Source organism: Zeus faber (genome assembly GCF_960531495.2).
Source record: "Zeus faber genome assembly, chromosome: 3".
Classification (NCBI taxonomy): Eukaryota; Metazoa; Chordata; class Actinopteri; order Zeiformes; family Zeidae; genus Zeus; species Zeus faber.
Window position 1 is genome coordinate 10,594,062 of NC_137190.1, and position 18,950 is coordinate 10,613,011.

General features: G+C 40.4%; 1 protein-coding gene across 2 annotated transcripts in view; it reads left to right on the forward strand.

Moving 5' to 3' along the window:
• The window catches only part of slc12a4 (solute carrier family 12 member 4), a 35,372-nt gene extending 16,676 nt beyond the window's left edge, over nt 1–18,696 (forward strand). For both annotated transcript variants that reach the window (XM_079997718.1, XM_079997719.1), the window contains exons 5-24: nt 1,673–1,727; nt 2,081–2,211; nt 2,510–2,751; nt 3,054–3,268; nt 3,596–3,760; nt 4,195–4,293; nt 4,428–4,485; nt 4,924–5,098; nt 5,425–5,543; nt 6,380–6,478; nt 9,412–9,531; nt 10,389–10,493; nt 12,108–12,276; nt 12,445–12,640; nt 13,290–13,459; nt 14,044–14,175; nt 14,477–14,584; nt 15,446–15,633; nt 17,056–17,189; nt 17,765–18,696. In XM_079997718.1, coding sequence (XP_079853844.1) covers nt 1,673–1,727; nt 2,081–2,211; nt 2,510–2,751; nt 3,054–3,268; nt 3,596–3,760; nt 4,195–4,293; nt 4,428–4,485; nt 4,924–5,098; nt 5,425–5,543; nt 6,380–6,478; nt 9,412–9,531; nt 10,389–10,493; nt 12,108–12,276; nt 12,445–12,640; nt 13,290–13,459; nt 14,044–14,175; nt 14,477–14,584; nt 15,446–15,633; nt 17,056–17,189; nt 17,765–17,856 — 2,772 coding nt within the window. In that variant the 3' untranslated portion in view covers nt 17,857–18,696. The remainder of the gene's footprint in view (nt 1–1,672; nt 1,728–2,080; nt 2,212–2,509; nt 2,752–3,053; nt 3,269–3,595; nt 3,761–4,194; nt 4,294–4,427; nt 4,486–4,923; nt 5,099–5,424; nt 5,544–6,379; nt 6,479–9,411; nt 9,532–10,388; nt 10,494–12,107; nt 12,277–12,444; nt 12,641–13,289; nt 13,460–14,043; nt 14,176–14,476; nt 14,585–15,445; nt 15,634–17,055; nt 17,190–17,764) is intronic.
• The last annotated feature ends 254 nt before the right edge of the window (nt 18,697–18,950 follow it).

An 18,950-nucleotide genomic window follows, 5' to 3' on the forward strand; every position in this document is an offset into this window, starting at 1 on the left:
ACTCCAAAACAAGGAATAATTTGAATCAACAAAAAATTCACAGCTAGTCGGCAAAACCTTTACCCATCTGGAGATACGTGAACACAGACAAGTATGTCTGAAACCTTGACTAGGTGGCATTTGAACATAATCAATGACTTACAAAATGTCCTGCTGGTGGTGGTAGTACAGCAGGTGTCCATGTGTTGAAACTTCTTTTCATTTGTTTCCCTTTGCTGTATTTTTATTTTTACATAAAACATATTTTGCAAATGTCACCAGTAGCTACAGAAGTACCAGGAGTATCCCTGGTATTACTGTATCCTTCGTGCATCTGTGTCCTTCCAACGTGTCCTGTGCCAAGTGTAAAGTTCACCAGCATATGATCCCAGGACAGCTAGCGTAATTCTACAGCTAGGATGGACGTATAGGCCAGGCTCAAAGGGAGCACAATTCCTCTTGCAAATTGGTTAGATGGAAGTGTTACAGGGGCTAGTTGTTTTAGTTACAGCTCCTTGCTCTGACGGGCCTTGGTACCTGTGACTCCTTGGGTTTATATTGGATTTGGATGAACAGGGGAACAGAGCTTCAGGTTTAAGTTTAATCTAGTGCTTGTGCACACAAAGAAGCATGATTAACATTTGGCCCACAAGCTAGAGGGAAGTGAAAGAAGTGCCTGTGAGGGTTGAGGAAGTAGAGAATACTGTTTCATATTGACAAGGTGTGCAAGTCAATACAGAGGTGATCAAATGGAATTGTAATGGAATGGAGTACCTTATTTAATTTGCATATTAGATATAACTTGCAAAGACAGCATACACTTTACCATGTGGCCTAATTGCTGCAGGGTGTTATTCAACAAGACAAATAATGGCACAGGAGGAAAAGAATCCCTTACTGCAAGCATTACTGATTGTAATTTAAATGTTCTGTGGCTGCGCAACCCTTAGGGCCTAAGCAGATGTCACTCGGAAGTTGTGATTGGAAATTTACCTCTAAATGTGCTAGAACTTTTTAACGCATATCAACAATATCAGCAAAATCAGAACCTGTGCAATGTACCATTAGAGGCGGTCTGTACTGAAGCACACTATCACCGGGCAGCACACCCATTCTGGCGTATGGGCTTTATCACTGACACAGAAAAAAGGCTGCATGTGGGAGGTGCCATAATGTATTTCTGCTAATGTAGACCTCATCACAAATGCCGTTTCACTCGTGTTCCGGAATGGCATGCGGTGTGCACTACAGTGCTAGTCAAGGTTCACCTTTGTATTCCACATTTTTAGAATGAGTCTTCCACCATTCCAGAATGCCAAAGAAATAGTCTTCCTTTAAAGATAACTGTATTGGTTCCTATGAAATTGCAGGTTTCTGTGTGAATTCCAAGGTTTAACGCTGTACAATATTAGATGAGTCAATAAATGTGATAGATAAATGTGTCATGGGTAATGTTTTAGTAACAGACACAAACAAAACAAATGCAGGACATTTCACTGTTTTTTTTCTACTCTCAATCTACAGTAAGTCACAAGCCAAAGTATTTATCACCCAGTCAACAGAATGTACATACAGTCCAAGCGACAAATATTAAAAGTGGATTTTTTTGTTTTGTTTCGTCTCACCACTTTGTCTGAATCACAGTTCACAAAGCCGTTTTCCTTGTGTTCACATTTTCCATTTTCTTTTGTAGACAATGCTCACAGCTATATCAATGAGTGCCATTGCTACTAACGGTGTTGTTCCAGGTAATTATACAATACATATTTCAAACCGTAATAATACATGCAGAGAGGCTTTTATGTTTTTGCTTTAATAAACATAATTTAAGGCATCGCCATTGTCAGTTTTCTAGCCTGTAAATAATAAGCACAGATTTTTATTCCTGTTGAATATTGTGAAAGGATTCTTCACAAAAATAAATTTTTTGCAAAACAAAACACCTCCATAACAACTAGTTACGAGGTGATTTTGTCTCTCTTTTGTCTGTCAATGAGAAACCAAAAGCGTAATTTGTTCTCCGCACCATTTTCTGTTTTAAGTACAGTCCCAGGTGGCGTCAACAGTGCTGTCGTCAGTAACCGTTTATCCTTCATTGCAGCTGGAGGAGCTTACTTTATGATCTCTCGCTCCTTGGGCCCCGAGTTTGGAGGAGCTGTGGGGCTGTGTTTCTACCTGGGGACCACCTTTGCCGCAGCCATGTACATACTCGGAGCCATTGAAATTTTCCTGGTCAGTTTGTGTTTGTTTGACTAATGCCCGAGTATAGATGTATAGTTTGCATCGAGGCTTCAATATAATTTCTCCTAGCCATTCTTCCATGTCAATCAACAAGAATGCTCACAGCACATAACACAAGAAATTTAATGCAAATGATACGAGTAGTCTATTAAACATTTTCTATAGTGCTTCTGTTAATGTAAAGCACGTTGAGCTTCAATTTGTACATGAAGGGTGCTATACAAATAAAGGTTATTATCATCGTCATCATCTGTGAAATATGAATAGCCTTCCTTTTTTGTTTTCCCAGAAATACCTTGTCCCCCAGGCGGCCATCTTTCACGCCACAGACCCACATGGGGGCGACAGTGCTGTGCTGAACAACATGAGAGTCTATGGTTCCATCTGCCTCAGCCTGATGGCTGTGGTGGTCTTTGTTGGTGTCAAATACGTCAACAAACTGGCCTCCCTCTTCCTAGCCTGCGTCATCATCTCCATTGTGTCGATCTACGCAGGGGCAATTAAATCCGCCTCTCACCCGCCAGAATTCCCGTAAGTTCATAAAAGAGCGTCTTAGGTCATACCTGATGCAAAACATGGGTGTTTTTTGGGGATTGGAGATTTCTTCCCTAAGTAAAAGCATTCTCTATAGTGCTACATAAAACACAACCTGTTTTTATTTTATTTCCTTCGTAGCTTTCTTGTTATAATAATGAATCGACCATATGGAATTGACAGCGTTTTGAATGAGAAAAATAAAATAAGAATTGGTAAGGGAGATTCAAAGGTGGTGGTGATGTTGGATAATGGCGATGATTTAAGACTGTTTTTTTTTTTCCATTGTTTTCCCTTAGGATCTGCATGTTGGGAAACAGGACACTGGTTAGAGATCTCTTCGATGTTTGCGCAAAGACTGTGGTGGTGGGCAATGATACCGTTTCCACTCAGCTGTGGAGGAACTTCTGCTCTACAGGGAACATGAGCAGCGCTCAGTGTGATGACTACTTCAGCCGGAACAATGTGACAGCAATACAGGGCATCCCCGGCCTCGCAAGTGGTATTATAAGAGGTGATTTAACACGGGCCATAAAAGTGGTGATTGAAGAATACACCTTAGGGTTTTGTGGGATAGGATTTATATATAGATTGCATCCATCATGTTCTATGTAGGGCTACTACAAAAGTCACAGTATAGGTTGTATTTGAACAGGTGGTTCGTACATTCTCTCCGTTTACAGACAAAGATGTGATATACTCTATTTGATAGAAACCCCTCTTCTCTAGATAATAGTAATTTAAAGTTGGAGTCAACATTTGTGGTTGGTGTTCGTTCATTGTGTATGCCTCCGTAAAACAGGTTTGTTCCTCACATTTAAAACGCTGTGCCTTGTGTTAGACAACATGTGGGGTGACTACCAACAGAAGGGCGAAATCCTGGAGAAGTCAGGATTGCCGTCGGCAGACGTTCACGGAACCATGGAGAGCTTCGGCATGTATGTGTCTGCAGACATCGCTACGTCGTTCACTCTACTGGTCGGGATCTTCTTCCCCTCTGCGACAGGTACGACACTTTAACAAACTCAATTTTCATACATTTCGTCAACTTAGTTCCGCCAACCAATCAAAAGCCCTTTATTGTTTAACTCAATTGTCAACGTCAGCGCATGATCAAATTTGATGCGTATTATCATAGGAAGTCATCACATATGACTGTCTTCATTGGTGCAATTTTACAGCAAAAAAAAAAAAAAATATCAAATGAATGTTTCAAATTGAATTGCAAGGTATGTGGAAAACTGCTGCAGAATCTCACATTTTTGGTCACAACAATCACAAAATGACTCCCAAAGTGACTGTTATGTTCCAAATTACCCTTCAGACGAAACTCTCTGGGAGCCGTGTTAAATAAGGCGTGACTATTCAAGCCATAATCATTTTGGCTCTTTTCTCCCTTGACTGCTATAGTTATTAAAAGTATGCTTCTTTTTTTTCTAGGCATTATGGCAGGATCCAACAGATCCGGTGACCTCCGAGATGCTCAGAAGTCTATTCCCGTCGGAACCATCTTGGCTATAGCCACCACGTCACTTGTTTGTATCCTCATTTTGATCGCTTGGAAGCTGGCGCCCTCTTCCTTGTGTCCAGTACATGGAAGCTGATTTAACAAAATGTGCGTGGCTGTTGGAGTCAAATGTCAGTTTGGAGGCTCCTTGACCAACTGTGTTCAGATTTCACCTCTGTTGTTCTATTTGGGGCCTGCATCGAAGGAGTAGTCCTGAGGGACAAGTAAGTTGAGTTTTGAACTTCTAAATATTCAGAATAACTGTTAATTTAACAGTGTGCACAAGTTGAATGCAGCTTAACGGAAACTCCAAATTGTGAATTTGCGGTTATACTGTAGGTTTTGGGCTGGTATCCTTGCTGTGACGTCGTGGTTGAAGACAATTTGTTAAAACTAATCAACTCTAGAGATTCCCTGCTGTTCTATCACAAATGACTTACCACATTGTGTGCATTTGGATTGTGCGATGCCTTGAAAGAACGCCAGTTTCAGATATGTATACTTTCATTATCTGTTAAAAAGTCGGGACTTTAGATCAAGTTTGCTGTACTTTTAATCTTCTATGACATTCTGTTGGTTTGTTCATGCACCAGAGGTTAATGCAGAATGTACAATGCTCAATCGTCTAAGCGCATCAATCTGTGTCTCGTCTATGCCTTAAGGTTTGGGGATGCTGTCAGTAAAAACTTAGTTGTGGGGACTCTTTCCTGGCCCTCCCCATGGGTCATTGTCATCGGCTCCTTTTTCTCCACCGTGGGGGCCGGCCTGCAATCCCTGACTGGTGCTCCACGTCTTCTACAGGCTATCGCTAAGGACAACATCATCCCATTCCTCCGGGTAGGCCATTACACATGCTAGTCATAAGACATGATAATATCTTGTCATTCCTCTTATTATATTAAGTTGTTATATTCTATAAATGCATTAAAATGCACACCATCAAATACACATACAAATGTTCCTGTCAATCATGTCTTATTTTTATTATGTGTAGAGACAATTAAAACATATTTTTGTTCCGTGGGATGTGAATATTTTATGTGCCTTTTGTATTACATGAGGTATAAGGCTTTACACCTTAAATATGACACAAAGAAAAGTTCACTTGCATGTTTTGAGATCAAGTTAATTGAGAAACAACCGACCTGGATGTCCCTCTTCAGGTGTTTGGTCATGGTAAAGCCAATGGAGAACCAACATGGGCACTTCTGCTCACAGGTCTCATTGCTGAGCTGGGTATTCTTATTGCCTCTTTGGATATGGTGGCACCTATCCTCTCCATGTAAGCTGACACACACACACACACACACACACACACACACACACACACACACACACACACACACACACACACACACACACACACACACACACACACACACACACACACACACACACACACACACACACACACACACACACTTTTAAACATCTCAATAATAATAAAAATAACAAGAAATATATTAGATTTAAAATATATTTAAACAATAATAATAGTTTTATAATACAAATAAATACATATATATTAAAAATATGAAGTGGATTGAAAGCAAAATTAAACTACAGGTGTCACACAATAAAATCTAATTAATACATTTGGGATCCGACTCTGCAAGCTTGATTGTTTTTCCGTGTAGTATGCAAATGTTTGTGCCATGGAGTTCAGTTAGTAAATTTCCCTTAAAAGATCCTGTCATGTGATACCATTAATCTTGGCAGGGCAGCAGGTTCACTGTAATTAATGTCATGCTATTTAGCATAATGCTATTGTGAAGGTTGTTAAAGACTACATTTAGGTTAAGACACTGACATCCTTTTTGTCCTTGAGCTTGGAAAATAAACAATATAATCAGTATGTCTATTTGAATTACAGTTAGGAAATTTATGTTAGATTAACTCTGCTGGATCAGGGTTACTGGCAGTGAAAATGCAAAAAGAACAGCAATTGCAGCAAGGCCAATGCAAGGAGTAAACCTCACTTTAGTTCATCACATTTTGTTTTTGGTATCGTTCCCTTTTTTTTGCAATGGATGTAAACTAATCTAAAAGGTTAAATGTTTTATTTTATGGAGACGCATTTTCTATTCACATTCAGCGCTTTTTATATTCATCCAACAGGTTCTTTTTGATGTGTTATCTCTTCGTGAATTTGGCTTGTGCAGTTCAGACTCTGCTACGCACACCCAACTGGAGGCCACGTTTTAAGTATTACCATTGGTGAGTAGAGGTATTATAATTAGTATTCTGTTTGCATGACTCATTTGGGGTGTATGCATGAGTTGTGCACAAGGGCGGAGTGAGGGTATTGTGTGCCCCTAATCCAATTCTTTTAAATGCATGACTGTAAATGGTTGTTTTATAAAACAAATCTGACATTTTAATCACACATTATAGACACACAAGCCTGTGGAACACAACATGAGTCAAAATCAAAAGTGTATTATTGGTCAAATGCACAGTAAGCCGGGGTCATTCTGAGCATTGAAATTAATTGAGACATGGCAACCAAAAACGACATAGTAGGCATAGGATATAAAATAAAAAATAAAAACAATAGTTGAATCATAGAATTATTAAAAGTCACAAATGACGATGGCATAATATACATAAAATATACATAACAGTACACATAACACTAGCAGCAGTTCCAGAGACGGGAATGGGATGTGGAATATAGAATAGAGTATTATAATGTAAATAATTATAATATAATAATGTAAATGTAAAGTATCAGAGTGCTATTGAATCTGTATTATTATAAATGATAGTGATGTGCAGTGAATGTACATAGGAAGTGACCAGAGCATACGTACGGGTGACCATGTGATCTATGTGATCACCGAGATTAATGTTATGAGCAACTTAAACGCTTGAATTCTTAAAACACACAATGTTGAAACTTGATTGCACATGAGCACATTAGCCATTGAAGGATCAATGAATACTTCAGCACTTCCGCCAATGGACGGCGAATACTCGCTGCACAAAACGTAGCTTCATTCAAACACGGACGCGATGACATCCATAGGCTCGACATTCATAGACCAAATAAAAGACGGTGGTCCAAAAAACCAGCTACGACAAAATAAAGACGGCGGTCTATAGTAAAAAGAGGAAAAGCAGACACGGTGTTCGATGATTACAGGACAGACAAAAAAGCGGTAGACACGGCGGTCTATGGTTTTGGGGAAATGGGAAAAGAAGTAGATACAGCGGTTTGGTTAAAAGATGAGAAAGAAAGAAAGAAGACATGAAGGGCAGTCTGTGGTTACGGAGAACGACAAAAGAAGTGGACGCGGCGGCTTCAAACGCCATCTTCCATCATCCTGGCTGGCAAACCTGAATTGGCTCCCAAAAACAATCAGTCTGACAGTTACAGTAGAAATGAAGGAAGGGACTTGGCAGAAATGGAATATAGCCTTCATCAGTATGTTTCAACTTGTGGATAACCCCATGAAAATAAGAATCGTTGTGTGTTTCCGTTAGCTTAGAGTGAGCCCTTTTTATCTACGTAGGGGGCGGGTCCTCTTCGACGGAGGCCGCCATGTCGCAGGCCGCCGATATTTCTACAGTAGCCCAGAAAGGACAAACCAATCACTGGCTCTAGAGAGGGGTTTTGTGTTTATTTATGTCCGCGGCGCCTGGAGGTCAGGGTCGAGAGGAGGTCAGTGTATTGCAACCTGTAACATCAATTAGGAAACCACTAGTCTACACACTGCACCTTTAAGTGCATTTACGTAACTCTATTCCCTTCTATTTTGTACCCCCGCTTTGTATTATCTTTTTGAGTCTTGTTCAATTTTTATCTTATTTTATTTATATGATTAGTGCGAAAAACGCCGGTACTGGTGCTGAAGCGCGGAGGCTCCCGTCTCAATCGTTCTTTCTGTGGTTCCACGTTCTGGACGTCTCGCAGCATGAGTAGAATGTGCCGACGCCGTCACCATTTATTTTTATTTTTTTCAACTTTTCGCCTCTGTCCTGTGGCCCCAAGGTCCGGGGCACCGTGCTCGCTGCGGCTCCTCATTTCAGTTGGAGCTAACCTTTGACCGTCGTCGACAGCTGGCTCACCATGGCGGCTACGAACGCTCGTTTAGACGTGACGTCACTGCGACCTTCCTCATGTGGGCGGAGCCTCGGGTAGCGAGTGTAGAGGTGACGCATTTATCAATCACATTTTAGTGAAGTTCTCTAAAAAACAGATTTTTTTTTTTAATGGCCCGAAAGTTTTAGGTTTCTTATAAAAAGAAAAAAAGTTTACATTTTTTTCAGACGAATTAACTCACGTCCAGTATCATGCACGGTCCTTAAAAGATAAAAAATAAAACCTTTGTCATGTCCTTAGCCAATGTGATAGTTACGTCTAAGTAAAGATCTTAAACTACTCTTCGGAATCCTGGAAAAAAAACACATTGATAAAGAAGCTCATCAGTTACAGATAGGTTAAAAGCTACAAACTGTGTGAAAACACTGACGTGCGGGTCGTATTTTAATGGTTTTAAATTTATGTAGCAGTGGTGGCTGTTCGTCTGTCCCGCTCAAGGGGGATCCCAGCAAACACCAGATTGATGCAGATGCCCTCATATGGACACCTCCAGAGGCTCAGCGGTGTCAGAAGTGTAAATTAACATTGTATATATATATTTGTATAGATAAAAATGAATAAATTTTATTTATATATATATATATATATATATATATATATATATATATATATATATATTTATATTTATTCATTTGGGGATTTTTTTTTTTTAAGATATATTGAAGAGTCACCTCATTTGACATTAAGTGACCTTTAATCATCCTCTGACTGTGTTGAGTCTGTTTAAATCATGCCGTGATTCACATGAGCAGCTACATACATGCAAACTACCACACCATCGTCTTTGATCGCTCGCTAATGAGAGTTCCACTGGATCAGATAAGGATTTGCATTTTAAGTGTGCTAAATCCAGTGCATTTGTTAAACATCCCTATTGTAGTATTGCAGGAGCCGTAAACTGGAGTATTAGTCATCATAGTAATGCCCTCGTATGTTCACCTTTAAATTTGTGTATGTGTCCTTCTCAATACATTGCCACATATGCCTAAAAATAGTAAAAACTGGTTAATCTGGTTAATACCTGGTTTCTATCTTACTCCCATAGGGCTCTGTCCTTCCTGGGCATGAGTATGTGTCTGGCGCTGATGTTCATCTCTTCCTGGTACTACGCCATAGTAGCCATGGGCATCGCTGGCATGATCTACAAGTACATTGAGTACCAGGGGTAGGTTTGTATTTTGCCTCTTCGTATGCATTTACGGTGCCTTTTCATAGGGTTAGGATCCTGCCCAGCTCCTGGTGGAGCCGCCAGCCGGAGGTTTCGTCCAGACCTTAAAGCCTCTTCAGGAAACCCTGTAAGCGGGCGGACTACCTCAGAGCGATGGGACTGCTCAGAGACATCCCCAAAACCCTGTTGTCCTTGAAACGTTGTATACAATCCCAGGGCTGAACTGTACTGGGGCATTAACTGATGGATGAATAAATATACATTCTCATATGAATATGATGTCAAAATCCCAATACCGCATACTGTATTTAGATCATTAACACTGCAAGTTATCTAAAAGACTTAGTATATATACAGTTGTATATATCCAATGTTATATGTTATATATCTAATGATCAGCTTTAATAAATCTATTGAAATATTTTGTACACAAGTTAATTACCACATTTTCAACTGCTAGTGTTGCACAAACATATTACGCTTTTGGGTACACAACAGGTGGTTCAGGCAATATTAAGCACTTTTAATTTTGTAAACTGCTAAAGATTTATTTTTATTCCACCACAGATCATGGGTCTGTAAGAACAATCAGGGTTTATTAAATGTTGAATGCACAATGAACGATTAATAACATGCGCAATTCTGAATCCACCCCCCCAGGGATTAATTATGTGTTATCTTATCTATCTTAATCCAATGACAGCATTTCCTGATTATTTCCGTCCATAAGCAAATTGTCTGTCAAATAGATGTGCCGGGTAATTCATTTGTAATCCACTAACAAAGTAGAAAACAAATATCTGCTAGCCTGTTTGACGTCTGTTTACCTGACTCTATTTTGTCACCATACGCAGAGCCGAGAAGGAGTGGGGAGACGGGATAAGAGGCTTGTCTCTGAGCGCAGCGCGTTACTCACTGCTGCGACTGGAGGCTGGACCCCCTCACACCAAGAACTGGAGGTACAGCTTTACATCAAGCAGTTCAGACTTCATTTCAGTCTCCAGTTCTCATGGTATTCGTGTGTCTCCGGGCGTCTCCGGGCGGGACCCCATGCCAGGGGCGACCTCTGTGACTTTGACCATTGTATGGGCAGTGTTTGTATTTTGTCAGTTTCGCCCTTAGGCCTGTAAATTTAGTCACTGATTGTTTTCCAACCAGTAGGAGGCATAAATGAACGCCCTGTGATTTGCCCTATGATTGTATATTATGTTTATATATTATGTAAGTATGTAAGTATGTTTATTATACATGGTCTTACCTGCATAGCTGATCCACAAATCCATCTATCCACCCACTCACCCACCCATGCATATTCTAGATAGAATAAAACTCATACTCAGTATATACAGCACACAGTCGGCCTTGGGTTTATGGGACGGGTGGGGTGTGAGCTGCGTGCGTGGGGATGGGGTGGGCGGCTGCGATCTTCCCTGTCATGCTACTGCCCCAACATGCCTCTCGCCTGTCCTGAAATTCCACTGGTATGAGTCTAGAACACAAACAATGGCACAATAGTCTCACTCTAAAAAAAACTCCGCCAGTCCAGGATCTGCGGGGCAGGAGGTGTGCGAGTGATTCAGGGTTTCCACTCGCTTGGATGACTCGCACCCCCACACCCCGCAATGCAGCTGCGTCTTGTGCCTGCACATGGGGGTGCGTTGCATGTGTGCGCCCCGGGGGTGTGGGGTCTCCCCGGCCGTGGGGTGTCTGTACGGCTGCGGGATTTAGGGGTAGCTTTGGGGGCTTTTCTGCTGCTTGGAGGCGCCACGACATAATACCGACCATATACAGCAGAACCAATTGGGATAAGTCCTGCACACTCACCGGTGTACACACACACACACACACACACACACACACACACACACACACACACACACACACACACACACACACACACACACACACACACACACACACACACACACACACACACACACGCGCGCACACACACACAGGCACACACACCATCAACACCTGCTTTGAACGCACCCCAACACCCTCCTGGTTACATCCCTCTTACAACCCTTTTCTGTGTACATGTTTGTTTCTATGTTTATGTTTTTACATGTACATGTTGTTTGTGTCTGTTTCTATGTTTATTTGTCTCACCCGTGGTGATTCTTCCCCTCTTGGAGTAGTGATTAGTTTGTTTATAGACCCAAACATGGTAAAATAGTTCACCAAAGAGGGGGATTGGTGGCGGTTCCGTACAACAAAAAGCTGTGCTCTTGTCATCCCACAGGTCGTCCACAGGACAGAGTTATTGCAGCAGTTCTTCATGATTTAAGAATTAATAAAGAGTGCATTGCAGGTTGAGAAGTTGAACTCCACTTGCAGACTAACTATGTCCTAGATGCAATAGCATACAAGTACTCCATGTTATATGGGCAGCATGCTGACAGCACAGGTTAATAAAAAATAATAATACAAATATTAAAAAGAATAATACAAATATCAAGAATATAGAACCTAGAAGTCATTTAGGGGTTAGCATGTTATACTATTATTATCATTATTATTATTATTATTATTGCATTTTATTTATTTTTATTGTTGTCCTTTGTGTGCAGACCCCAGTTGTTGGTGCTGTTGAAGCTGGATGAGGACCTTCACGTCAAGTACCCCCGCCTCCTCACCTTTGCCTCGCAGCTGAAGGCAGGAAAAGGTCTAACCATCGTGGGTTCTGTGGTCCAAGGAAACTTCCTGAACAGCTACGGAGAGACGCAGGCTGCCGAGCAGGTACACACCTCCAGCACGGCACACCTCTACCCGTTTCCTGTCTGCTCTTTCTCAGCCTACAGATTATTGAATTTCAAAGGTTCATGTATTGGCATGTCAGAATTTAGGTATAAAGTATGTTATTGTCAAAGGAAAGGTTTCAAACTCTACTCTCGACTTCTGCATTAGGCCATTAAGAACATGATGGAGATCGAGCGGGTCAAGGGTTTCTGCCAGGTGGTGGTGGCATCCAAGGTGAGGGAAGGCATCGCCCACCTGATCCAGTCGTGTGGTCTGGGGGGCATGAAGCACAACACGGTGGTGCTGGGTTGGCCCTATGGCTGGAGGCAGAGCGAGGACCCCCGGGCCTGGAAGACCTTTATCAGTAAGATACCGTATATCACGGATAAGGACTTGTTGCCAATGTACTTACTTTCTGCTGCTCTATGTCATCCGGCATGGACCAAATGCATGTCCCAACTCAACTTTGCAAGAAGCCAAGACCGCCGAAAACGGCCAGATAGATCGGCTGGTGGATGCATTGGCTCAGGTATCCCAGTATTTAGTTTGGCATAGATGCTACAGCGGAGTGAAACCCGACCTAGTTTTTAACTTGCCGAGATCAAACTCAAAGGATGTACTTTCCGTAGAATACAAGTCCCTTGTCCCCTGCAATTACTTGTTTTTTAAAATGGTCATTGCATTTTGTGTTTGTGTTGTTAATTAGTATTTTTTTATTTGTATCAAAATTTTAAATAATATGTTCTAAAAGTTAAGATAAAGTACATATACTCTTTCTTGGTAAACATTTCTTCCCTTAATTGTGACTGCATCGGAATTTCAAGATCAAAAATTCAAGTAAATATATATTCTATTCTATTCTATTCTATTCAATAAATCATGATAACCCACATGAATATAGATAGGTGCGAATATTTCAAATATTCCTCTTCTATATTTTAGTTTTTTTCTACCCTAATATTATTTGTGATTACATTGGTTGGGTTGATGGTTCTGTGTCCATCCCAACTCAGACACCGTGCGCTGCACCACAGCCGCCCACCTCGCCCTGATGGTGCCCAAGAACGTGTCCTTCTACCCCAGCAACCATGAGCGCTTCACCGACGGAAACATCGACGTGTGGTGGATCGTCCATGATGGCGGGATGCTGATGCTACTGCCCTTCCTGCTCAAGCAACACAAAGTGAGAATTCATAAGCGGCCTCGAAACGATCTCAAAAGTCGCTTTATGAGGCAGAGTTTTCAAAGCTGTTTCTGTCAGGCAGCTCGACGGCCTGCTTTACTTGTTTTGTTGCTGCGCTCCCTCCGCCTACCCTGTATCCACCTGTTGGGCTCGACTCTTACTGTATATTCAATGGGGGGATTTGAGCTCATCACTCCCATTTTTTCTAGCTCATTAAGCAGGCCTTTTCTCTACTCCTTGCCAGGAATGATAAGCAGTGGAGCCCAGACGCCCAACTCGGAAAGATGCTAAATAAATAAAGATCATTTTAAATTAAATCTAAGAGTTGTCTGCCAGAAATGACATTATGCAAAGTTGTGTGCACTTTTTTTTTATTGTGTCTCTGATTTACACATGGACTGATTTGTTTTCATTCTTATTTTATTTAGTAAGAATGCTTGTTTCTGAAAAATATCCTTTTTTTTTATATTTCTCTAAAATTGTGTGCTGTGTACTCATTTTGCAGTCATGTGGAAGACGATAACAATCCAATCCAATAACAGCATCAACATTTGCACGTGTTAATGTATTGGATTGTGTTTCAGGTTTGGCGAAAGTGCAAGATGCGTATTTTCACCGTCGCTCAGATGGAGGACAACAGCATCCAAATGAAGAAGGATTTAGCCATGTTTCTCTACCAGCTACGGATCGAGGCCGAAGTGGAGGTGGTTGAAATGGTAAGAATAGCCTCCAAGCTTGGCGAAATACACTTTTTTCACAACAATGGCTCTCTTAACGTAATAATAATAATAATAATAATAATAATAAAAAAGAAAAGAAAAATAAATACATTATTATTAATAATAATAATAATAATAATAATAATAATAATAATAATAACAATAATAATAAAAATAAAAATAAATGCATTCATAATAATAATAATAATAATAATAATAATAATAATAATAATAATAATAATAGATAATGAAAAAATAAAGCAGTATTTTTTTTTGGTTTTTCCATTGTCCGTTTCAGCACGACAGTGACATCTCTGCATACACGTATGAGCGAACCCTGATGATGGAGCAGCGGTCCCAGATGCTGAGGCAGATGAGGCTGTCCAGCGCAGAGAGGGAGAGAGAGGTTTGTCTCTACTGTTTGTGATACTTATAGCAAAATGCTCTCAAGTCTCTTGGAATGGGGTGTTGGGTTTTTAATTATTGACCGGGGAAACTTGCAGTTCTAGTTAGCTTTTTTTTTTAACATATTTAGAACGTCTTAAAAATCAAATAGATGATGTCGCTGGCAGGAAAATGCACCATTCAAGGCGTGCAACATTATGGAAAACTATCTTGGTGTGAGGAGTAGAGCATTTTATTCTCACGCCATTAGCAGACGAAAACAAGCAAAAAGGATGTTTGCAATCGCAGAGTGAACATAAGTGTATTTCTAAATATAAATCTACAAAAAAATAACTCTTGGGTTGCAAGCCCAAATCAATATTCAATTTGTTCAAAAAGCCTGTTATTTATTCTCTACTGAGGCAGAGGCTGGATGAGGCCACAGACCGGGTAATTTCTAGAACACTTCTTGAAATATTTGTTGCACATTATGTTTCATGTGGGGTTATACAGTATAACATAAAATGTAATGCATCTCCAGAAGTGTTGGTGGTTGTGCTTTATTTTTTCGCCATGGTTTCTACAATTGATAAACAGAAGGTATTCTTTTATGTAAATATCAAATCTGCTTGGATAGAGTATTCTACTTTAAATGATTTAATATTTCTGAAAGCTTTAGCAGTATAACAAAATATTTTAATTTTTATTTTTATTACATTATGAAAATGTATATATTTTTTATTAATTGTTGTAAATTTAATCTAAAACCCGTTCAGTTCTAAACCTTGGAAACATGATGATTTGACTGTTCCCGGATCTGAACATGTAGTTTGAATTTTTTGAGGTCACAGGCCTTGGTAAAGCATGATTTAATTTGGCCCAGGCCCAGCTGGTGAAGGACCGGCATTCCTTGGTGTGCATGGGCAGTCGGTATTCGGATGAAGAGGAGGAGGTGATGGAGCCTCCGTCAGAGAAGGTCCACATGACGTGGACCACGGAGAAGTCGGAGGCGGAGTGGACCAGCACTCACAACGCTCCAGAGAACTTCAGAGAACTCATCAGCCTCAAACCGTGAGTTGGACTGCGCTTGGCGCTCAGGACTTCACCCTTGTACCTGAAATTTACCTTGGCACTGAGGCAAATTTCACTTCCTTTTTCTCCTCTCTCAAACATTCTACCGAGGACCATAGCTGTGCCAAATTGAGTTTTAGCCTGTTTACTCATCAGCACACACATTTCACATAGTTTTTTCAGTGTTTGTTATTAATTTAGCTGTATTTTGTATTTGTTAATTCCATGTTAAAGGGGACATGTAATTAAAAACTCACTTTTTCGGGGCTTGCACACATACATTTGGGTCTCTTGTGGGCCTACCAACACACAAACTGTGAATAAGACAACAGGCTCCCTATTTCAGAAAACATGTCATTCAGCAAGCTGTTCAGATTTGCCTCCCCCTCCTACGTCAAGTGGGGGCTCATTAGAATTAGAACCGCCCCCCATCCCACCCACGGCTTGAGAAATACCTTTGCGGAGGTACGCCACGGGGACTGCTCTGTTGTTGGCTGCACACACCAGCAGAAATCCTTAAAATCATCCTGTTAAAATATTTTCCCGTAAATCTCCTGTATTTTTATCCTTTCTAAAAAAAAAAAAAAAGGTTTGACGGTGGGCTTTGTCGCGCGATCAGAGTACCTTGATCGGCTGCGCGTTTCTCCAAACCAAGCCAATGATGTGTTTATGTTGTAGATTAATTTATTTCCTCGATTTCCTAATTGAATGAAACCAAAAAAAGAGAGAGCCCCCCGAGCTATAACCACTTCCGGTGTGGTGCGCAGGGAGCAGCAGCTCATTTGCAATTAAAGTGACACACTGGAACGTACAGAAACAGCTCGTCGAGAACAGGAGGGGTATAGAGGCATGTTAGAATGGTTAGAATGCATAACCTGAGTGGTATTTTCAGCAAAGAACTTGAAAAGACATGTTTTAGGGACCTCAGGCCTACTTTAACTTGTTTAAAAGGAGTATAATATGGGACCTTTAAAACAATGGCGCTTCCATCTTTTCCAAATGGAATGAACATTATTAAGTAACTTGGACACAAACACCGTCATTATAAGGTTTTTAGCCCTATTGTTAGAATTGACCAAAACCCCAAAATAGTGAAAATATTGTGTATCATTTTATAATATAATTTTGCCATATTTTATTCATTAATTCCATTTGAAAAGACAGAGACGCTTTAACATGGCGTCAAAAAATATAAAATATGACAAAATGAAGTTGATTTTACAAAATACAAAATAGAAAATATAAAAAAAAAATTGAATTATATCATCAGAAAATGGTCACGTGTCATATGTAAAATTGTGACTGGCAAAACTGGCAAAAACTCACTAAAACGGTCCTTTACAGCCATGTTCAGGAATTAACTCTTGTATCCATATTTGGGCCGCGCCTCACGCTGCACCGTTCCGTGCCTCCTCCCTCCAGGGACCAGTCCAACGTGCGCCGGATGCACACAGCTGTGAAGCTGAACGAGGTTATTGTCAACAGATCTCACGACGCTCGATTAGTGCTGCTCAACATGCCCGGGCCGCCGCGGGACACGGAAGGCAACGAAAACTGTATCCTTTAAGTCCAGGATCTTCAACTTGCATTCTGTTTCAGTGGGGGCCAGATTTTACCTTGTTTACAAATTCAACAAAATCATCTATTTTTATATTAAAAAAACAATGGTTAAATACATTTCTAGATATTATTCTCTCAGATGTTGTATTTTTAAGTGCCAAACATATAACATAACATATATTACTTCATATTATTTAAATAAATTTTACTAATTTACACTTTTTTTAAATAGTTTAGTTTAATACATTTCTAGGCAATATTCTCTCAGGTTTGATATTCTTAAGTGCACGCTGCCTCTGCAGAGTCATATGATTGTTGGTTGTTGGTACTTTAATCCCATCCGACATTTCTGAAATGAATGGAAATACGGTGCATTTTTAACCTCCAAATGTGTTCAAATGGCCGGTCTGAAAAATACGCGGGCCGCATATTGGCCCGCGGGCCACCAGTTGGAAGTTTTCCTGTCATAAAGTTCACTTTTCAAACATTTTTAAAAGGTTTTTTTTTTACAAGGGTGGATTAAAGTAAATATGTAAATGCCCAGCGCTGTTCCTCTTAACCTTTGCATCAGATATGGAATTCCTGGAGGTTCTGACCGAGGGCTTGGAGCGAGTTCTGCTCGTGAGAGGCGGAGGTCGCGAGGTCATCACCATCTATTCCTGACCCGTAGGACGCCGCTTCTCAGCTCCTGTGAGACCCATACCGACCCCGAACGGATGCAGGGCAGCGTCCGCTCGGACTGATTACAGACGGAGGACACAAAGCTTTTCTAACGCGGAACAGAAATCTCCTTTTTTTTTTTTATTCTTGTACAACATTGGCACCCGTTAGGGCTCAGATCCGTTTTTTTTGCCCACATCTACGCTATTCTTTACTCGGGACAACCAAAAGTTGTTGTTTTTTTTCCGTCGCAAAATAATTTAATGAACGAGAAGAGTTTGGTCAAGCAATGTTAGAGAAGTGTTTTTTTTTTTGTTGTTTGTGCTAATAAACGGTATTAATTTAAGCACGGTTATGAATCTATATTTCTGATAGCTATAGCCAGACAGACAACCAGGGATAGAGCACGTGTTTTCATAGTCACAGCTCCTTCCTAGCGGAAGAAAAAAACAAATGTATTTATTTCTTTATTTATTTTGTCAATTTCCCCCCCAGAAAGAGAACATAGGACTGTAGATCAAGACCAAAAGGTAAAATGAGGGTCTGTGCTGGGGTTACAAAATACAGTTTGTACATTTAGATGCATGAAAATGGTATTTTTGGAAGGTGTTTTTGTAATTTATGAATGTTTTGTATCTGATAAGGATTTATATTGATAAGAAAGAAATTTGAATGTGAATATTCTCTGGACTGTTTACGGTTGTGTTTTTTTTTCAGGGGGGGGGGGGGGGGGGGGTTGGCCACTGTGCAGCATCACAGTTCACCATGTTTCTATAGATTGGGAATGTGCCCAGGAAAACACTGTACTCAATCACTTAATAAAGCAACTAAAATATTTGCTGTACAGAGTCCCTCATTTAAACAAAATCCCATGAGAGTGAGTGCTGATATAGCAAAAACTTGAGTATGATACTCTACAGTTCTATAAACAAGGTTATTTATTAAGAAATGGTAATTTCTTGACAACTTATGAAATTAGCTTATCTAGCTCCCTTTAATAATTTTAGAGTTGAGGGATACATTGAGAAAAACATCCCAAAATACTCTCTAGTACTGTTTATCAGCACTCATGGAATGGCCCTTGTCCAATCAAATGA